The following is a 23,612-nucleotide window of genomic DNA, read 5'->3' on the forward strand; positions in this document are numbered from 1 at the left end:
GACGAATTGGCGTGCAACAGGCTTTAACTGGTGCGCATCGCTCGACTGAATGCGCTATTAGATGAACTACAGGCGTGTATAAGGTGATAAACGATAAGCTGAAACTAAGTAGCTGTTATTTCGCAACGAGTGGACAGAATGAAAAATAAATATAATACCGAATATGTAATACCGTAAAGGAAACCCGTCATTTTTATTATTGCATACTGCAAAAGTATAATATACTTTGTAGTTATTAATATGGGTCAATAATTCGGATGATTGCATATAACTCATTGTCACTAATACGCTTTTGAAGTGATGACCGTCTGAATTGACGTAATAATCTTGGTGCATTTGAAAACTATTTCTATAACTTTAACAACTTTCTAACATTAATAACTGTCTTTGAAGAATTACAGATAAATTTCTCTCATGGAATTGGCTACTGAGAAATGGTTCCTAAATATATTATTTAAATCTTTCATTTTTGACTCTCCCTTTTTTACCAGACCAATTTATCCAGACCAATTTATTTTTACAAGTCTATAAAAATGTGCAGTATTTCTTTTTTATGTTAATTTTCTTATAACAAAAATGCTGGGTTTCTTCTGTAGAATAATGTTTAATTCATTTTGTTCTACTCATTACAAGATAACAGCTATTTCAATAATTTCCCAATTGTCATCCAATATGTTTAATAAGATGGACTAATTGTAAGATAGAGCCACCTACACAATTACGACGAGGATTCAAGCGGAGAGCGGTATATAAATGAAACTATTAAACCTGTCATTATAAATGAAAATATAATGCGCCAAAAATGGAACTCAGTAAGATCGTGATTAAATCCACGACTGTTAAACGGTACGTTTAAATGACGTTTACGGGGCACTTGCAAACGCGCGAATTACCTTCCCGATAATCGTGTGCCGTTCTCACAATGAGACGGCATTATCATTTTAACGCCCTGCTCTTTATAGGCGCGTTTCCACGTTACATTCGCGATTTAATGCGTCCGCGCGGGTAGTATTGTGTGGATGGCCAAGGAATGCGCATGGTGCCTTAATACTCGCTCGAACCAGCTTTCTAGTTCGAGGATGCAGTCCAGGATAAAGCGGATTTCGTGCCGAATGTGCGCGCGTGTGTAATCCACCGCCGTATGTAACTAAACTGTCGCGCGCACAATGCATCCGCGATGCAGCGTATACGAGGAATACCGCAAGACGTATGCACGTGTACACACGGTCGGGCAAGAGCTCCCCTTAATGCATTTCACGCCGCGCAATCTCCTTTACCGTCACGATCTCATTTACCAATATGGAGAACGCTTGAAAAATCGGTTACTACGGTTATTACGGACGTTAATAAGTTACAACGGAAAATAATAAATGTGATTGATTTGAAATATGTGGTATATAAGAGAGTACGTGTACATAAAACAAATTTTAGGCATCATATGTAATAGTGTACAAAGAATTAATGTACGATAATAATGAATAGTTAATACATAAGCAGTTTGTACGTATAAAATAAATTTTAAACGAAGTATTTAACAAACAAAGTAATTTAATAGAGTGTAAAGAATTAACGATGCGATCAATAGAATTAAAAAATTACAATTACATGAGTAGAAACAAAGGAGGTGTGAAAAGCGATCCTATAGGGTGTAGCAAAAGTTATGATCAACTGGAAATTAAAGAAGAAACGTTGGGATAAGATAACAATCGAGTAACATGACGTTTAATTAGAGCTTGTGCAATTAAAATAACATGCAGTCGAGCGCATTTTGCAACACGCGTTCTGCTCGATTATCTTAAGAGTACAACTGCAAATGGAGGGGTTAAAGCCATAGTGGTGTAAGTCAATATTTTTGATAACTTTTTTTTTCTTCTTTTTTCAACATATCTGCATGTGTAGACTGCATCTATGAACTTAACTCGATAGGTTAAAAAAAGTGACTTACACCACTATGGCTTTAACCCCTCCAAATGTTGAATTTCGTGTTATCTCGTCTTTATGCACCGTTATCACTACCAATACAATTGACAATAAATTATACTTTGCAGATAAAATAAATTTATATACTTTTTTCTACATAGTTTTTCTTTAAATATATCTAGCTAACGCATAGTTCTCAGAAAAGAGCTCTTTGCAGTTTTATGCATCCTCCCATTCGTTGCATACATCCTCCAATCACATAAGAGCCATTTATTGGTGGAGCGGTGAGAAACGTATACTACACCCGTGGGTAACGTGGGTAACGCAAGGCCGATCTATTTCCATCGCTTTCTTCTCGAACGTTTTGGTTCGAATAATGTACTCGATTCACCTATAATTCAGAATACTCCGAGGGAATATTTTCTAGGAATATTTTTCGCTAGCTATATGTTTCGAATTTTTTCTTAATAAAGATTATGTATCATTGTTTCTAAAAACGTTTTTTGCCTCACAGTAGATAATTATAATTGTATATACATATAATCGGTACAGTTATAATTATATAATTTGTGTTCCCTAAATAATTGTAATTATGTATAATTATATATGATTGTAACTATATAAAATTATTTTTTTTATTTTCTAATCATATATGAGTATGCGTGCTGCATTCGTCGGCGGTACCGCTGTAATGGATACTTTTCTGGTGAATTCAGGACGCAACGTGGTAACAATACTAACAATGCAAACGAAGCCACTCGTCCGCTAAAACTTGAAATTAAGGAATTCAAGAAAATAATTTGCTCGCCTATTTAAACTCGAGTATAGAGTTTCAGTTACAAAAATATTTCGTAATTATCATACGTATGTCTATATACATATATTAAAACTCTCTAATTGAACTAAAAAAGTTTATTACTAATTTTTATAAATTCTTATAGCTCCTTAATACTTTTTTAACAAATAATTTTACTTACAATAGTATCTATAATATACTTAATATTTTTTTACAAATGCCGAAATACGCTTCTCGAATTATTAAAATAATTATGATATTAAAATATTTTTATAGAAATGCTCGACTTTGTGTTGTTCTAGAGCGATATTTACTATACGAAGTACATTTCTTATAGTTAGCTCAATACTCGACCGTTACAAATTAGGTTCGTGTTGGCGACCGGAATGAAAGAGCGCACGTATTTACGTCGTTAGAGGGTTAGAATAGAGAAAAAAGAAACATTTCGAATCAGACGTGTTGAGAAACACGACTCTGGTAATATGTGGTAAAATATAGCGCGCACGTTCGCGGAGTCGTCCTCGCTGGCCCGCGTCGCGCACATTTCTTGGATCCTCGCGTGCGAGCCTCCCTAACTAATTAGCACCAACGAGTACCCGCGGAAAAGTTGTCGTTGAATAATTTAAGGAGCGGTGCTCGCTGACAATTTCCATCGGCAATTTCCCACGTAACGACAGACACGAGCAAACTGCCTCGCACGTAATAATCGATTAGAACCGATTCTGCGAGACAAATGGGTCTAACAAGAAATTGATTATTGGATTTGCAAAAAAACATCGTATAATTTAAAAATATCGTTTAGGAATATGAATATTAAATTGAATATTAAACAAACGTGAATTTTCAACTGGAATACTGCAACTGCAGAGAAATTTTTTCGTTTTTTTAAATTTTGGCCGTAAATTGTTTCGACCAAAGCTGATTTTTTATTCGATTTTTACACAGTATATATTAAATGCTGTGTAAGTTATGTTTTCATATGACATAAATAATTTGCTACATAATCAATACTATATGCTGACTGCGATATCGACATGTCGCGTTCGGTCAGCCGAAAGCAATCTTTCTGTTCAATAAACGGAATTAATATCTTCGATATATACTCAACATGATTAAAGTTCATTAATGAAAATATGAAATAAACGTGCACAAGGATAACCTATCTAGGATAACCAATCGTCGCTGTCCGTGTAAGTGAAATTACGGCTGGCATTTTCGCTTAATCAACAGAATGCAAAGTGCGGATAGAAAAACGTACCCTCGATGCGATTACGAGGAGAATTACATGAGTAATTCAGAAAAGAAAGCAAACTTTATTTCATTTCATTTATTCTTCCATTAAACACGTCACGCTTCATTGTTCATTCATGGAAACCATAAATTATAAGGATTAACACAAGAAATGTTACATCTCCTTTCTCGTTAGCTATAACTGAGATTTCATTTCGGTAATTCCATTAAAACTGAACAGTATAATTTTACGTACGTTTTACCTTTACGGTAAACCGAGAAATTTAGAAGGTTTTATTTAATCATCAAATGCACATACAGTTACATTACGCGTTAAAGCGAAAGATTCACCGAATATATAGCGACGCAAAGTAAACGCACGTCAGCCGAGTATGAATTTTATATCTTTCTGCTAATGAAATTCATTAACAGAATGTGGAATAATACTTTACGCGAAGACCAGCGACATTTAAGTGATACATGTCAGTGTATGCTCCGACACTCACTCGCCTCACAAAAGTGAAACAATATCGGATTTTCTGCGTTCTCTCTGGGAACATTGTCAGTCATAATAGAACGATTTTCGTAACACACGATATGAAAGAGCAGACGGTACGAAATGTCGAAGGGCTTACATCGCGGGAAAGATTATGAGGCGTCAATCGTGTATTTTATTCATTAGAATTTGAAGAAAAACCGAATGGAAGAAAGATCAGTATTTAATCTCTGTATTCCAAGTAAATGTCAGCATGTAATTATATAATATTATAACCTTATATATTAATGTTTATCCCTTATTTTAATTACATAAAAAGAAGTAAACAAAATCTTCCGTGAAAATTTTCCTCGCGATAGCGATCGATCAAAATGCACTAAAATTAAAGATGTTATAGAAAATTATGACGTTAATGGATATTTGACTAGAAAATATTTATTTTGCGTTCAAATACAAAATCATTATTTTTCACCTTTGCGAAGCAAACTAAATGTCATGTATCGCAATACCAGAACAGCGTTAAGAATAAGAAGCGCATTACACCGATGTATCGATAATACCGTTATCGCGAAAAATACATGAGCCTGTACCGACACGATAAAAGTTCCGCCGTTGGAAGATTCGCCGAGCTGAAAACTGCCTAGTGAACACCGAGATGATACACGAAAAGGAGCGTGAAATCGAAAGAAGGTACAAACGTCTGCGAAGGCGTACAGGACGTATGACACGTATGTGTTAGGTGAAAAGTCGCACGTGTCAGTTTCAAAAGAAAGACGGATTTAGTTACCTATACTTTGAAACAGCGCTTTAAAAGAATAGCGAGACGACTTGCGTATCAAGAATGTCTGTAATTCATATTTTTCTTTTTGTTCTACATCCTTGTAATCTTTATTATACTTTCTTATATCTTTTTAATATAAAATAATAGTTTTAATTATATATTAATTTAAACTCATATCCTGAATTAATTTTATATGTATCTTCGAAATTTAACATAGAGATGATTAAACTCCAATCCATATCTGACTTAATTTTATTCTAAAAGTATCGAATAAACATTCTCATTTATAAAGTCGGCTTTTGATTAGCTTGACAAAATACACATGATACTCAATCGGATTTCTCGCTAGACATCGGAAGCTTCGAAGAAATCTTTCTGAACCATTCAAAACCCATATAATACATGAATAGGTAAGAAAAGGAACATTACTCGCGATTGGTCCTTAATCCAACTCTGGCCTGAAGAAAGCGTACATGGGGTGTCTTCAATGAAACTTTTTCACGAATCCCTCAACATATGAAAGGATTCGCAAAGGATATTAGTGTCACATCAAGGTTGTTTTTTTTTTTACAAAAAGAAAAATCCGAGTCTCCATTTCACTTTTCTGTTTTACATTTTTTCTCTTTTTTTCGCTTCAATATTTCAGGATTGTTCTAGTTTCGTGAGAATTCGATTTACAACGCAATAATTGACTAATAAAAATGCGACATTGATTTACGACAAAAGAAAAAAAGAAAGTGCTTGATCGAAGCATTACGTATTATTGATTATTATTATTATTATTACAATATATTGTACATATATTTCATTTTTTAGACTTTCAAATTTTTAGTTAAATGTTAAAATATGTTACTAAATTCTCAAGATTAATGTATGCGTTGTCATGAGATATGTAGGTTATATTAAATATTAAATGCAAACGAAGATAAAGTTACAAATATATATAAAATTTACATTAAATCTCAAGATTGCTAAACAGCTTTAAGAATCCAATATATGATAAAGTTTCATTAAAATTAACACTCAAATTACTTTTTCACATCGCTTTCAAAACTTAATGCAACGATCAAATCCTAATTTAATGCTCGGTATGTAGAATGTTAATTGAGCAAGTGTGATCACCTCCCGTATCGTGCTGGCGTAATTAAGTGTGCTGCGAATAATTTAACGCGGGTCAGTTCTCAGTCGTTTGTGCACCGTGATAAGACGACTCGTGCATATCTGCAAGCCACATGACGGTGGCTGCGTACGACATGCAAGGATTCTCTCGTATACCCTTATCCTTGTTCGCATGCACAGATTGTATGCATCGTTGCGCAAAACGCCGCATTGAAAACGGGGTGAAGTGTTCTGTTTCGCGAGAGAAAGATACGGGAAGCACGCGAAACGAGAGCGATGCGGCTTGTTTACCAGGGCCACAGTTTCAGTTCCTATATATCCCCGTCGTTTCGGGGTTGTCATCGATCCTGAAAAAGCAAGTCTCGCTTTATACTGCCGAGTGCCGTTTTCCGCGTCGACGACTCGCGTTTTCACGGCAGACGACGATCACGACGATGAGGTGAACGCGCGTACGTTGGATTATAGACAATGACTACGTTGAAATCTCTGACAGCTCACGCCACGCTTTATACTCCCAAGCCATTTTACGACAACATCATTTCCGGTTTAAAGTACACATCCGGTACTATCGCGTCTTCGTTTTTTTATGAATGTGAATTCCTCAGTAATTTGAAACCTATTTCTTTTTTGCACACGGAAAAAAAATGATGTTGTATCAACAGCAATATGGATAAACAAAAAATACCAGATAATTGTTTTAATAATTTAAATATTTGGCCTAATAATATCCAATTTAATTAACTACATATGCTTGTGGCAGCCCGTGACGTTGATGTTTAATTGAAGCAATTTCATTTTTTTCCGTGCAGGGTGTTTCAAGAGAAGTCATTGTTGCAATATTTTTCAGTACTTGATTACGCATACTTTGATATTCATTGCGTTTCAAATACATTTTAAAGATATTTTCGTAATCTCGCGAATACACGAAGACGAGACGAGCGACGCGCTCGAAGGTGGAAGATTTTGAGAGAATTTTGACGTAGTTCATGCACGACGTTATGCATTGTAGTGCAAAAACGTAGCTTCACGTTTCTCTTCATACTGCAATTTCCGCGCAGAGTTGCGAAAATTTACGTAACGGGTGTCGACTTTCTTTTGACGCTCCTCAGGCCGTTTCACCTTCGCTTTGAGCAGAACCAAGTAGATACTTTCGATGCCTGAGGCAACATAAATAATGGCGTCTCTGTGACACAACACTCTTTCTGATCTGACATTAAAAATATCTTTGAAAATTTATATAATATCTTTCCCGGTAAAGTAGAAAAATGATATCTAAATTCTAAATTGCATAGCGTCAAAATAATTATTTTTCTATTATCTTTTCGTTCAGTTTTATGTTTAAATAAGTTTAGAATTTTTCGTTCGTTAGTTTTTTGAATAAAAGAAGATAAGATATAATGCGATCGCAAATATAGTTTTTAAGGAAATTTTGTGATTATTGTAATTAACTAACGTCGAGTCGATAACGCCGTGTTTTGCCAATCGAGTGATCGTGTCTTTTCTCATTCCATCAGGGCGAAATCGGGCACAGAACTATAACCGGGGCTCCCAGGACCACCAGAAGATGGGCGAGCCTCAGGCAACATGTGACCAGTGGCCATGACGGTGGTAAACCCCGCGTTGAGTTGCTGTTCAATACGTCGGGTTCTAAACCCTCCACGCCGTCCTCGCAACCGCACACCCCTAATACACCGAAAACGCCGCACACCCCGCCCATCAAGAAGTCCAATTGGGAGGTCATCGAACACTTCACCGGCGCGCCGCGTCCCTCTATCATCACAGTGAGTTCTCGCCCTTTATCGAATGTGTTATCACGGATAAAGATAGGAATAAATATCACCGCGCTCGCGATTATGACACTAAATAAATCTTATTCTTTATATTTCACATAAAATAATATAGACAAAATAATCCAAAAATGTAGAATGTTTTTAAAAGTTAAAATGTTACAAGAGTAAAGAAAAATTGGCAGTTATTTAATATGTTATAATCTGAGAAAGTGAATGTCGATTTAAATGCTGGATGAATAGCATAGCTTATTTAAATAAAATTATAAATTATAATATTGAAGTATGATAAAAATTACAGCGTACATTTTTTTTAAACTGCTTGAACTTTGTAAGAAGAGATAAATGAGTAGGTGGAGTTATATATATTTTATGACTTTGTGCACACTTTGCGTAATTTATTGAGCTACAAATGTCTCGTAGCGTTAATTAATTTTTCAAATAATTAAACAATTGTCAAATGAATATTCATAATTCTACATATATTATATATTATATGTAGATATATGTATAGCTAATAGATGATATTAATGTTCAATATTATAGACAATTAGTTACAATTAATATAAATATTTTATGTGTACTTTGATACTTTCTCGATGTTTATTAAATTTAGTTTGTTATTACGCAAGTTTACGTACATAAAAGAATGTGACAGATTTCCACTTCAAGATAATACATTTTCTGAAGACCCATACGAAATCATCAATAATTTCAATAAATTTGAAAAAAAGATGGTATTCGCAATTTGCATAAATTTTCATGACTAAGTTATAATTAAATTAATTAAGAGTAGTTGAATTATAAGAAAGTAGAATTACATGTTACGATCCTGTATTTTTAGCAAGTCCTCCGACAAGTTATCATTATCCGTGAACAGCGTAATTTTCGACATCGGAGAATGTTATTGTACTTCGTTACCAGACGGCCGGGTAAAATTTCGAGTATCTACGAGAAAGAGTACATTCTATTAACAGCCGCGCGCACGTGATCGTATGAGTGATACGTTTGTGCGATGCACGCGCATCACGTTTCTCCATTACCGCGACCGAGTCTCCAGCAGGAGGACTGCGAATCGCTGAACAAAACGGAGAAACAGGAAACTGTGCGGAAAGGCGAAACCACTTTGTCAGATCCCTTTCCCTTTGATACATCCGCTCAATTTTCAAGGTGACGGCGCGACATCGTGAAATTACACGATATTCCAGTATTACACTTTGCCGATAAGGTCCGTCTCCCCCTCGATATGAATCTCGTTTAACTATTTGGTCGCATTTTTACAATCGCGTTGCTACATCTTTGCGAACAAAATTTTTGTTATTGTAAAATTGCCATTTTGCACGACGAACCGTCGAAAATTGATGGTGCAATCCTCGTAAACACATTACAGAAAGTTTTCTCATCTAATGAGAAAAAAATCGCGATATCATGGATACCGGACGAATAAATAAATCGTAATAATTTTTCAACAACACGGCGGCACATACGTTTCGTCTGTATTTCATGTGTTTCATGATCTCTCTCCGAATGGGTGGGATTATCGTTACGGAAACTGCTCGCGGCCGACGTATGTACAAACAATTGCGCTGGGGTAGGCAACGATTATCGTATTACGGGCAAACACCAGCAAACACGTCCGCCGGCTACAATGTGTGCCTTTCGTTAAATCACATTTATGCACCGTGCGTTGTACTGTTTGTGCGACAAATCGGGACACAGTGATACTACCGGGTTCCCCGAAATTAACCAAAAAACGTGGACGGCACAACGTTGCGCGCGATGAAATTTGAATTATCGTTCTTTTATTAACCTCAAATACACGTTTTCGATATATTTGCAATTAAAAGTCCGCGATTAACATTCATATCAACGTTTGACACTAAATAACGATCGAATATTTATCTCTCCGTCTTTTCAAAGTTTGATTTCTGAGGCATAATCGTTGCTCTGTTCGCAGGTGGCCAGAGGATCGGAGGTCGGCGTGGCACCGACAACTGGAAGGGAGTCTATGTCGGAAGCTGCAGCGAACGTAGCAATCACGCAGCACACGCGGAAATGCGCTCTGAGCAGATTCCTGAGCTCGCTATGCCGATCTCATCATTTCAAGAACCTGCAGGTAGGAGTGGCAACCATTTTCTGCGGCGCGCGTCCGTCTTTTCTCTTCCCTTTTTTTCCGTAATTACTCGAATATTATACGCCTTTAATAAGAGTGCCGGATACGTAATTACATCGATCGCAGCCAGTGCACAAATATTGGCTGAATCCGATGTAGATTTGCATCAAAGTAGAAACGATTAGGCGTTCCTGGCGTTCGCTGGTCTGGAAATCACGTGTCTGACCACACGTGGCTAGATCTACTGTGTGCCTACGCATATTTTTACGGACTTAACTTTGTTTGAAGTTAAGTCCGATGTCCAACGCTGAAAACAGCGCATAGTAATTACGAATTAAAACTGCGCCAACATAATTCTTACTAAAGAATTATAATAAGTATCCACGTTTCTGTAAAATTAGCTAATTGGAATTGTGTAAAATGTTGAACTTTGCTAGTATCTTAGTGATATTGTCTGCTATGATAAATATCCTTATTTTTTATATAAAGGTATAGTTTCATTAAAAGTAATATCGAAATTAGTGGTTTGTTGATAATGATAATAGAATTTATCTTTTCAATAATCATTTATGCATGATTTCTCTTTTACTTTTCCAATAATTTCTGTGGTTTATAACAATAAGTGCTCTCGCAATTTGGAATAAAAATATATGAAACTAGTATCATTTTCGTCAAACGTAATTTTATGCGTTAGATACACTTTTTGTCTTAAAAATATCTTGTCAATCTATCTAATCTTTTCAATCTTGCTAATGATGTGATTTCTCGAAAAATCCGCCGCTGACAATGAAGGACACGCCGACAAAATCTCAAGGCGACGTCTTAAGCTGACGGTAGTGACATTCCTCGTCAAATTCTTGTCATGCAAATCAATGATGTTATCGGAAATTAATCTAAGTTCGTCATGCGGAAGCACGCACGAGCAAGCGAAGCGCGTCGGCACCGTCGATTGACGTGCGTTGAGCTGCGTAGGAGTAACACGCGTTAGACTTGGCAAACTCAGGCAAGCTGGAGAGAGAGAGAGAGAAAAAGAGAGAGGGAAAAAGAAAAAGAGAGTCGTTAACCAGAAGAATAAAATTTTGCGCAACAAGTTTCGGCCTTCGGAAATCCGCACCATGCCATAAAGCGGCCACGAGGCGAACAGGTTTGCGACAATTTCGAGCCCGAAATTGCGGGCCATATGTATTCTCTCACGTTTGTGTGCTGTAATAACGCGATTCCGTCGCGAAACCGACAAATTGTCTCTCTCCTCGTAGGCCGCATATGTGTCTCGGACACAACCGCTGCGTTTTGCGGTTGAATCGTCGGTTTTGTCCGATGGAAAATAGAACGCGGCTGGCGAAGATACAGTCGTTCGTGGTGCCCGCGAGGCTGCGAAACTCGACGGTCTGGTGGCACGAACGATGTGGTTAACGCGCTAGCCAACCACCCCTTTGCCAGTTGTAGGGCTCGAACAGAAATATATCGAAATGTCTCGCCCGTCAAACGCAGCGAACACTCTAACAAGAACTTCGATATATGGAAATATCGCGGAGGTGTTTTAGAATATTGAATATTGGAACACTGCTGTCGAGAGGAATATTCCAAGTCGTATTTACTTTAGATTGACATACGGTCATACCTACGGTAATTTATAATTGCAAAACTGGACCACTTTACAACTTTTAAAAAAATTAACTTGAGAATCATTATATATAACAAATGTTATATTCTTTAACGTTATATAATTGATTATAAACTCGTGTATTCATGAAGCTATTAATTAAAAAATTTTGAAAGCGATACATTATATTAGTCTTCTGTGTTTAAAATTTTAACGTATAAATTATTGAGAATCGTTAGATAAAATTGCTAAAATTTTGCATCTTCCTCCGTACAGAAAGAAAATTAAGACATATTTAACTTAATCGTTTTGTTATACAACTAGTATTTAAAAAAGTAAAGAAATTTTCTACAATGCATCGCACGTAATGTTGAAAAATATCTTCAGAACTTACTGATTGGTTTTCTAGCAAAGAAAAGCGACACTTAACCATTTATCTACTAAAGAGTTTCTTCTACGACTACTCTTAAAAGTTTGATGCATCACTGAAAACGCAGCGGATGCATTTTACATTTTGCTTTGTCGTTTCGCGTCGCTCTGCGCCAAACATAAACCTATCCTCACAAACAGCAAGTTGTTAATTTTTGTCGAAGAGTAATTTTCTTTCGTAAATTTTTACATTTTGTCCGTTGAGAATTCAGTGACACACAGAACTAACATTAATAACATTAACTTAGAATCCGGATCTTACGAATTTCGTATAAGATAAACTCACTGTCGACGATTGGGATTCTTCGTAATTAGATCATTGAAGTTTTGCCTCGTTAATGGATCAGTATACTGTTATCCATTAACCGTCATAGTTTACCTACATCCGTTCTATTACGAGAAGTAGCTCAAGTAAATCCTAAAGTAAACTTATCTATTTCCAATCAATAAACATTACGGTGGCGTATCGACAGTTGTGTCTTCTTTCCTACATATACAAAATCGATCTGTCTTCCTACAGAACTATTGCTGCTCCTCTAATGGTTTCTTTAATGGCATTCCATCAAATGGATTAATAGCGCCAAGTATAGTAAACAAGAATTAACAAAATTAATATATAATTAATAGATAAGATTAATAGATGTCATTGAAAATTAATAATAATAATCATTAAAGACACTTATAAATTTATAAGCATTTAAATATAAAGTTAAATATAACAATTTCGGGAGAACGTAGCGCAATTAATGCGGATATTGGAAAAAAATAGCCTGTAAAGCGGTTTCTCGCTTGGAAATCGGTACGGGTTTACGAGAGTCCTTGTATATTACACGTGGGAATTCGAGGGCGACGACCCGTGAATTTGAAAATTGGCTCGCGATTGTCACAGAGAACGTGACAGGATAACCGGAAAACGGCGCGAATTACGATGTTCTTCGTGCGATTCCCACGGGAGCGACTTGCATTGTCTGGTCACGTAGATCGGAAAGCAGGGTCCCGAGTCGACGGGGGTAGTCGCCCTCGTGGGCGTTTTTCGCGTGACACGCGTCGATTTGATTGCGTTTCACTTCAGCAATATTCCCGTCGGCGATACATCGCGATACGCCTCCGATATGATGGCCATCATTTTTCCATTCAAGCGAGCGAGTTCGAAGGGAATCCGTCATTCTAACGTCCACGTCGCCGTGTTGTGTTGTCATATATCTGACGAAATAAATATCCTTATCGATGCGTTAAAAGACTGCGGTAATATAGGTGATATCGTGACACATTTTCGTTAACAGAACGGCCGATACGCACATGTTCATTTGAATTGTATTTGTGTATTATAAAGTGTATCTAAGAAGTGTATTATACAGAGAGAGAATATAATAGCAAATAGTTTTTTAAATAATATTAAAAAATTTTCGTTTACAAACGCTGATTAATTTGGATTCGAGTTTTAATCAATAAATAAATGTTGGAGTATCAAGTTTGTAGCTTATAAATAAAAAATGTGATTTAAAAAATCATAAGTTTGCGCGCAAATTAATTTTCTAGAAGGCAAATAGATAGCGAAGTCTTATAACTACTTCCAGCTGCACGAGATAAATTTCAAATAAAAGGCTTATTCAAATTACATTATAATAAAAACCGGAGTATTTAAATGGCAGCAATAATTATGATGAAAAAGGCGCTCGCAATTGCGAACATTGGAATACTAAATGTCTGTAATACGAGCCTACAGATAGGAGGAAAATATTTCTTTGGAGAAAAACCATGTAGCACAAATGTATGCAAATGACGAAAATTCTCAACGAAATTATTCATCGCGCCTGGAGGTATCACGGTCATACGTGCGTGATTATTCATATTTTGTCGCATTGTGGTTAATTGGTTTCTTTCTTCAACGTTAGAGATAAAACGACGTCGTCGTTGTGTATTTAATTATTATCGGCAATTTAAAGACTTTCGTCGGAAATATTAATTATGTGCAAGAGAAATCGAGAGACAACGTTTACAGACGCTTTGAGAAGAACGGTAATTTCGTTCGGATATCGACAATTTTCGAGAAATTTTAGAAAAAATTTTTAAGAGTCTTAGGATATTTACAGAAAATCTAAACAGAATTTCTATTAATTTCTCGACAGTTACATATACTGATTCGGGAATGTATAATGCTAATTTATGGCGGCATAAAATATTAATTCTTTTCAATCTATCTTTGCTATAACTCTTCTTTTATTATTATTCAAGGTAAAAGACGGTATTTAATTTTCCTTTCCGTCCTTCGGGACCTACCTTCACAACGAAGGAGAAACTCTGAAATTACAGCACCGACAAATGCAGTGAGCGAGGCGACTTAAATAAAATTTATTCCGACGGTACATACCCCCGGGGTCCGACCGACTTAATCCGCCCAATATCTGTCATTCTGTCACGATCGTTCCCAGCTTACAATCGTAGCCGCAAACCGAATGCAGTTCCTTGAATCGCGGCAAGATTACATCGAGACGGAAGTCGATTATTCAGCAGTCGGCGGATACGACCGGAGGGAGTAAGGGAAGAAGAGAGAGAGAGAGAGAGAGAGAGAGAGAGAGAGAGAGAAGCGATGGAATGACGAGATTCATGGAGAGTGAAAGGATCGACGAGAAAAGAGGATAGAGGTTTATTCTACATGTGTCCTTTGGTCGCATTTGGTTTGCTTTTTCAACTCGACGTAACCCGCAAAACTTTACGACACCCTTCGTTACGTCGTCATCGCTGGCCCTCTCGACAGAACCGTCATTTTTCAACCATGGTAAAACCAGACCCATGAGAATATCCTGCGTGTATAAGCGGGCAAACAAGGGTATACCGGGAGTTAAACGAAGTGCATCACGATTTATGCTCGGAATTTACGTCACAAATTTCCGCGGGGCAGGCTCTGTCCCTTTATAACGGAACAATGGATTACGCATTACGCTCACATATGAGAAATATCGAGAACATCGTCGAGACCAAACAGAGATACCGGAAAACGTTGAGGATGATCAACGTTTTTATATCTGTTATAATTTAAACTAATATTGTATCATATAATATTGTATTATGTATTATAACAAAGACTTTCGCAATATACAATAACATGTAACAAAAGAGCCAGTTTGCGAACGTCGTCGCTTGAAAACCGTATATGTTACACCCATATCGGAAAGCGGCGGTTGCGATTCCTGCTATATTTGTAACGTTGCATTGTTCGCATGCGCTTCATGGCATAGTGAAAGATTAAAATATTAACGATTCAATGCAACGATAACGCGCCTTTGTCGATCGCTATGACTACTGATAGCCAATGGTCACCAGGCTTTCCGATTGCACCCGATGACAGCAATTCCATCCGGGATACGATAAGATCTCTTCTCTCGCCAATCCTACAGAGAGAGAGAGAGCAGCGAAAGAAAAATCGCGTTGCAACCGGCTATCTATCGATTAGCGGCTGTTATCTATCAGGATCGATTTTTTCCACGTGATTCGCGCCTCTGTCGAATTCGATTTAATCAAACCTTACTTTTGCGCTCTTGCAATCCGAAAAATTCGCCTAACGTTAGCGATATTTTATTGCACGGATTACAACCTGCTGCGCCGTAAATACGAGCGTGCCACGACAAACACGTGCCACGCTTGACGTGAACAAACAAATTACAATAAATAAATTTTGTTGCATTAGTTTGTATTAAAATAAAATTGCTTTAAAAGACTTACAATTCGCAAAAATTTAGGATAAAATTCCACACATAATTTTATATATCATAAATCTTGATATATATTTTAATACATATGTATGTGTCTATTACGTATATCACGGAGAAAAAGGATTTGCTATTATAGGGCCAACAAACATTTTTTGCTGCGAAAACTATAATTTAGCTATAGTAGCAAAATCTTTTTGCAATTATTACTAAGTAGCGAAAATTCAGCAAAACTTTTTGCTATTGTAACAAAAGGTTTTGCTATTATTGCAAAATTAATAGTTCTCGCTGCCAAAAATGTTAGTGTATTTATCTATTTAACAAATTAGATTTGCTATAGTAGCAAATCCTTTTTCTCCGTGTATTTTTCACATAGAATTCTATTCTAAATTCTAATACAAGTTATACCGTAGTCATTAAATCGACTTAATTTATTTGTTGCAATGCATAAGAAAGAAGCATTAAAATCATAATATTCCAATCACAATGTATACACGACGATGAATCTAACAATTTAAACAGTAAATATAAAAATCGATATGACGATGCGTAGGTACAAATTAAATTTTACTACCACATATAAAATCGTTTCTTCAACTTTTTTTTTAGTAAACGAGTGACTGCCGAAGCAGTGCCTGAAGGGAATACTTATATAATGCACCTTCCAAACGTATTGCTGCATTGCAGGCAGATAAATCAGGAATATGCTAAGGAACACGGAGTACGAAAGCACATAAAAATAAAATTCAATCGTTCCGGGATTTTCCTTCCTCACATTGTTTGATCTGGATTTGATTAAGTTCCATTTTCGACAGACGGTCCACAATTCTTTGCAAACAGCTCGTGATTCGCGCTACGTACAAATTGCACCGACCGCGCAGAATAACGACGGTACGCCACGTAAAATTCAACGCTAACAGTAACGTAATATGTCTGCGCGCAAGTCTCTGCAAATAGATACCGTTGTGATGATATAAATTTCAAACCGCTTCCCGATCTTCCCTGCGATTTCTAGGACATTCTGTTCATCCAATAGTATCTACTCTTCCTATATAATAATAATCAGTAAATAGAACATACATATCATTATCTCAGCATCGTTTCTTTCTATCTCGTGTCACGGTTAATTATATTTTACACACGAGGAATTTAAAAAATAGTATCGTGTATTATCGTCCTCGTTATTAGAAAAATATTGCACATATGCGTCTCTACCGCTTGTGATGCTCACATCTCATATCATAAAAAAAATCGTAGAATGTATATATTACTATATATCATAAATATAATATAAAATTTCGTCAGACAGATATTTCTCTCTTTATCAAAGCGATATCAAGCGCGTTATCAAAGGTATTCATTTAAGTATATATCTCAATCATACTTCATATAGAATTTATAATAGAGTAAAATATGATGAAAACTCGTTATAAAATGCATTGTAAGCAAAATGCAGGTCACAGATTGCTTCAACCGCTGCACTATTAAAAATGCACTTTAATGCAGAGTCTGCATGCTTAAAAAAAGAAAACAGTTTCTAAAATAATACCTCTTAAAATAATGGAAAAAAATTAGCGTTCCGAGCAGTCGCGAATCGATTTTACCTACATCTATATTATCTCAGAGAAGTTTTCTCTACTCTTTCATATATTCTAAAATAACTTCAATATAAGAATATTATATAATTTCTCTTCCACTTTTATTTTAATTAAAGAACTTTGAGCCAACTTGATATCGTTGATAACGATAATAATTGAAAGCGTAATTGTTTGATAATTTGAGTAAAAATATATAAGCAATCTTGTCCTTTTATACCAGGTTGCACTTTTATTAGGTATTATTGTTACTAGATGTATTTTGCCTAAGTTTTGTTCCGAATTTTTCTAGATGAATAGGATTTTACTTTCAATTTTAGATGCAATTTTATCCGGTGAAAATTGGCTAACTTGTAGAGAGACCCTCTATCACCGATTTTAATCGGCGATCCTCCTTTTTTTAACGGTAACGTTGCACAGTGTAACAATTAACTTTGACGAGATATTTCGCGACATATATATTTTTATCGACATTCCGAAATAGAATAGGCGTATTGCTCGTAGATTGTAGAATCTCCACATATAACTATGACTTAATATAATCATATCGATACGTTGCAGTAAGTGTTTTATTTAGTGGATAATTTAAATCCAGTAACTATCAACTGTTAATTTACCGCAATAATAATTTGTAATAAATTATTTTAATAAATAATATCTTTAAAAGTTCTATCATTTGCGTTCACTTACGTGACATACAAGATACAGCGATATCAATTTACTGACGAATTCTTGATTAACACCAAATATGTAGCAAATCTGTGGTCATGTTTCAGGTTGAAATGCTGTACCAGCGCTACTTCCTACGTATGAATCAAAGCAACATGACACATGTGCTCGGTCTACTGGTCGGTTTGGCGCTCGCATTGGGCCTACTACTTATCATGAAGTTAATGCTAACCAACGACCAGCCGATCTTCACGCTGCTACAGAAACCTGAAAATCTTTCTCTCGCGATCACTCTGGTAACCTGCATCGCTATTTATGCCGGTAAGACTCAATCTTTTCGAATTAATTGTTCACAGTCAACGATTTTCATTTTTCGGCGGTGAGATGTCAGAATTAAGTTTACATCTGTTTTAAGATTTATCTGAAGATAACTTTGTACCTGTTTAAGAAATTCACTTAAAATATTATTCTGGAATTTAAAAATTATTTAAATACTGCTTCTCTTTCTGTCCACGTATTCCTGAATCGATTTAAAATTTACTTTCTTTACTACATTTTTAATTACAATTCAATTATAATTAAGAAATTCTTTCGTAATTAAACCAAAAATACATTTTTTATGTATATGTAAAAACTTATTTTTATTAAAATTACAATTATATTTAAATTTAAGTTATATTTAAAATTACAGTTATACTTCTCTAAACTTTCGATAAACTTCTAGATACGTTTCCTTTTATCGAACGGAAAATCAAATCCAAGTTGCTCGAAATATTTGCGAATAAATGAAAAAGAAATCTAATCATCCAACATATATTGCGTCAAAAACCTATTTACAGGGAAATCTCGAGCTTTTATAAAATATGCAGTTTGAACATTACTGGAATTGCATCGAAAGAGCTCTGTAGTCAGATGTCGCAAGCGCTAAAAGACGTACATTCTTTCTTATCCTATCCCCTATGTACAGAGAGTCTCTGTTTTCCGTGAGCCGCGATGTTTCACGAGATCCTGTAGTATCAATAATGCATGAGAATATTGTCTATAAGTGCTGTTTCCTTTCGAAAGCGTCAGGACGCGCAACAAGATCCGCTTTGTGCAACAACTCGCGTGTAGCTCTTTCCTTCCATATCATCCCTTTTAACGGAACGAGCTTTGAACGAGTAATGTCGGACCAGTAATTTTCTATCTGAAGAAGCTTACTTGCATGTCAAATGTATAATGCAGAAATTTGGAAAGCTTGCAATAAATAATAATAAGCCTCTCTCTCGACATTTCCGACGCGGAAGAGAAAAAAATTCCCAAATTTACGGGAATCTGTTATTGAAATATCGCCCATTCTGAAATATATATATTAAACATTCGTGCCATTTCGTATCGCCTTCGTATTTCTAAAAATTCTCCGAACACTTCGAAATGTAAGATTCGGTAATGAGCAACAAATTATTTTCCAGCTTTGGTGGCAGCAATCTCCAGACCGGGCATGAATGAGATATGGCTGGCGGGTGTTAGTGGCGCGGTGCTAGTCACCCTGCTGGCCCTACAGGTGACCCTGAGCATTCATCTAGCGCGGCTGCACGAGGTGGGGGGTCGCGAGAATACCGCCGACACATCATTCTCCTTTAAATCAAAGGACCTTCGAACCGGGGGACCCCTTGCCGCCACCTTAATGGTCTGCTTTTTCATCTATATGGCCTACGCTCTTTTGCCGATCAGACTCAGGCATGCCTGCATCGCCGGGATTGTTTTCTCGGCCGCTCATCTTATCGGAGCCTTTCTGCTCTATCCGCATTATCCATCCATGATGGCACACGTGAGTCTAATCACTAAGTCTAAACCACCATTAGCAAACTTCGCTTATTTAAGAGCCTTCAAAATCTCTTCACTTATTATCTCATCTCTTATTAGATTAAAGAAAAGTGCTACGATATTTTCTAATTTTCTTAAATGTGAATCCACCATAAAATGCAAATTTAATGAGGCTGATAAGGCGCTCGTAAAAGTTTTTAATGCCTCGTAAATAAGTTCTCTAAGTTTCTATTTAAGAAACATCCTCAATGTTTCCTTTTTAAGTTAGTAAAATTTAAGGGATTGTATTTTTTATTGAATGTGTACAATTAAGAATTAGATTTTGTATGCTTAATCTCAATTTTGTATGCTATTATAATTAGATTGCTCCTAACATTCTAACTTTTCACCGGTTTCTAAAAATAATTTCATATTTCGTGTCGTAATAATTTTAAGAATTGCGAGTATTGATTATTTTAGACCGTAAAGAATAAATTTTCTGAAGTGTTCGATGATAATATACTAGATAATCACAGATATTCGATGTTAAAAAGTTTCCCGCTTTGTTGCGGCACATATGACAATTATAAGCTGTAGATTCGTGTTAATTAGCGATCGAGTTTATACGTATACTACGTTTGGTCCAGCAATTAGCGAAAGTAGGTTACGCGATGATATTAATTAATCGATGTTACGCGGGGCTCATAGTGCATTGTACGTTTCCGGCGTGTGTTTCTCATATATTGCCACGTGATTCTTGGTCTGTTTTTCAGTCAAGATATCGTTTATTACAGTATTGTATCTACATACATATTATATTATACAACATATAATAATCTCTCATGACAATCAAGTCCAATAATTCTTTGAAATAATCTTCAAATAAGATATTCGAATATAAATAAAGCAGATTCACGTGTATAATAAACATTAGTTTCTTTTCTTTTATGTTATATAGAATATTCAGAGCTAATATAGGCAATGTAAATAAATTAAATTTTTTAATAAAAATTAAAGATCATTTAAAAAAAGGTCTTTTTGTATTTCTTGCATTTATACATGCTGCATAAAAGAAATCTATAATTTAAGTCTAAAATCGCGAAATATACATAGTTGATATTTCCGTAACATAATCTATTTCTTTTTTGTTTTTGATATATTCATTATAAAAAAATCACCTAAATTCTAGATAAATTTAATACAAGCTCCTGATAAACCTTTTATCAAGTATTGAAAATATTTCTTTAATATTATATAACGTCGTTATACTTCGTGATTATCGGCGCTGAAAATGACGGCGTGAATAACAGTGCAATTATTAGCAAAATTGGCACTGTAATCAATACATATCGTCACAGAAATGGTTGGAGTTCACGAAGTGACACAATACCCGGCGACCGTACACGCATCTATTTATTAACGTTGCACAAAGTGGGCATGAATGCCCGAAACGAGGTGTGTTGTTCGCAAATAGCTGGTGAACTGAATTGGAAATCTAATTAAAGCGGATCTCGATCTGCTTCGATGTTTGCCCGAGCACGTTTTGACATGGTATTAATTTCATTTCTATTGTCGGATTTTAAACATAAGTGTTCGCGAAACATAAGCGTTCTTCGGATCCTTTTTATTCCTTCATTTTTGTATATGAAAGAAAAGAGAAAAATAAGCACCATGAAAAAAAAACTTTGGGAAATCTATAACTAAGGAAATTATTAAATCAGTTCCGTAAAACTAATCAGACGAGAGTTACAAACATAAAAGATCAAAGAAATATGTATTCCATGATTTTTCAAAGAGAGCTTTAATAAATTTCAATGGATTTATTCAATGACTTTAGTTATGATGAAAGAAACGTGAAAACAAGTAAACAAACCAAGCGTCAAGATGGCAATCGGGAAACTAGTTTTCTTACGACTGTATTCATTACAAATCTCATTAGCTTTTATACCGTGATCAGAGAGCATTGGCTTGATAAGAGATAAGAAAATAAATCAATGTTGCGGAAGAAGCTAAAGAGAACATCGTGCTAGATGCCGACCCCGCTTGTTGTGAAGTCTCGTGGAAAGGGTTTGGTCTTATTGCATCTCCGTCCGCGAATGAACGTTCCCATCCATCAAGTTTCTCGCCTGGATTCCCCCTTTTCGCGCTCTATTTAAGTTTTATTACGTCGAGAACTCAGGATTCCACGTAATTACGAACGTATCGAGACCGCGCTTTGTCGCCTTCTGTCGTCACCGAAGAATCTAACCGTTTTTTAAAGGGCAACACTATCATGGTGGATGCAAATAGATCTATTATAACTAAAGCTGATAAACTGGATATTAATAAAGTATATAAATAAAATTGCCTAGTACGTAATAAAATCTATAAATAAAATTGCTTAATTGCGCAATAAAATATTTCTACCAATTATTATAAAAGTGCCTTAAATTGCTGACATAAAATAACAGACTTAATCATAATACTGATTGTTTCGTATAGTTGTTCATATTCTACTTGTAAACATTTATTGTTAAAAAAGTGCCATATATAGAAAAGCATTTCGAATATATCCTCGAATATAGCCTACGCATTCTTCAGTAACCTTTTAATAAATAAAAGCGCGAAGAGATATAATTATTGAGAAATGTGCGATTTAAGGTATGGACGATATATTTAGGATATAGATATAATATAGGTAGATCAAATTAAGCCACCTGAAAATAGGCTGGCGAAAGCCGATGATTCGAACAAAGTGAACGGATTGCGTATCGTAATCTCTTTCCAATGTAGTCTCTGTTAGAATCCGCGTGGCACACCTCGCATGTCAGCGCATTAATAATTCATCCGGCTCGTTATTTTCACATTCGGGAGAGTAATATCATTTCATCGGCCAGGCACACGCCACGTCCCACAAAATGGACCGTAATTGCTTTTCACGCCGCCGCGCCCGCGCAATACATACGACGACCCCGATATAACGTTAAAGGCCCAGTGAAGGGCTTACGCTTTCAGATAATCTGCGTGTTGCACCTCATACAGAATGAAAAATAACGTTTTAGTTACTAAAAGAAGCTCTCGTTAAGCTACATAAAGCGATGTGTCTGAAAGAATCACGCGCGATTCTACAACGTACGGTTAATTAACGAATTGCAGCAAGGGAGTCACGTTTGCAGGAAACGTTTTATGTACTATCGCGTAAAATCAAATTACCTCTTGGAAACTGTCAAGCTATTATAATTATATTCTAAAAGAAACGCTCGTGTAATTTTATAATTTTCAGTTATCTTATTGTCATTAGTACTGAATATTAATGTACAGAAAATTATTATATTCTTGCGGTTTACATTTTTAATAATGCATAGAGCAATGATAAAAATAATTGTTTTATATGTATGTGTAATTTCTGAAATAATCGTCTTTGTTCAAAAAATAAACTAAAGTTGCTAAACTTTGAAACTTAAGAAAAGATGTAAGGTGAAGCGAGGTGAAAGAAACACATAGCTAAATAAAACTCCGAACGGTTTATCATGAATTAAGGATGCTCGTAAACCGATCCTTATTACGGCGAACAATTTGATCTTTTAGGATGAAGTATCG

General features: G+C 35.7%; 1 protein-coding gene across 5 annotated transcripts in view; it reads left to right on the forward strand.

Annotated features, from left to right (window-relative positions):
- The window catches only part of LOC139815787 (adenylate cyclase type 5), a 101,785-nt gene that overhangs the window by 22,285 nt on the left and 55,888 nt on the right, over positions 1-23,612 (forward strand). For 4 of the 5 annotated variants that reach the window (XM_071782952.1, XM_071782955.1, XM_071782954.1 and 1 more), the window contains exons 3-6: positions 7,857-8,123; positions 10,087-10,245; positions 18,356-18,569; positions 19,700-20,058. In XM_071782952.1, the coding sequence (XP_071639053.1) occupies positions 7,857-8,123; positions 10,087-10,245; positions 18,356-18,569; positions 19,700-20,058 (999 nt within the window). The remainder of the gene's footprint in view (positions 1-7,856; positions 8,124-10,086; positions 10,246-18,355; positions 18,570-19,699; positions 20,059-23,612) is intronic. The other variant, XM_071782956.1, reaches the window with a different exon arrangement.

This window comes from Temnothorax longispinosus, chromosome 7, assembly GCF_030848805.1.
Source record: "Temnothorax longispinosus isolate EJ_2023e chromosome 7, Tlon_JGU_v1, whole genome shotgun sequence".
Taxonomy (NCBI): Eukaryota; Metazoa; Arthropoda; class Insecta; order Hymenoptera; family Formicidae; genus Temnothorax; species Temnothorax longispinosus.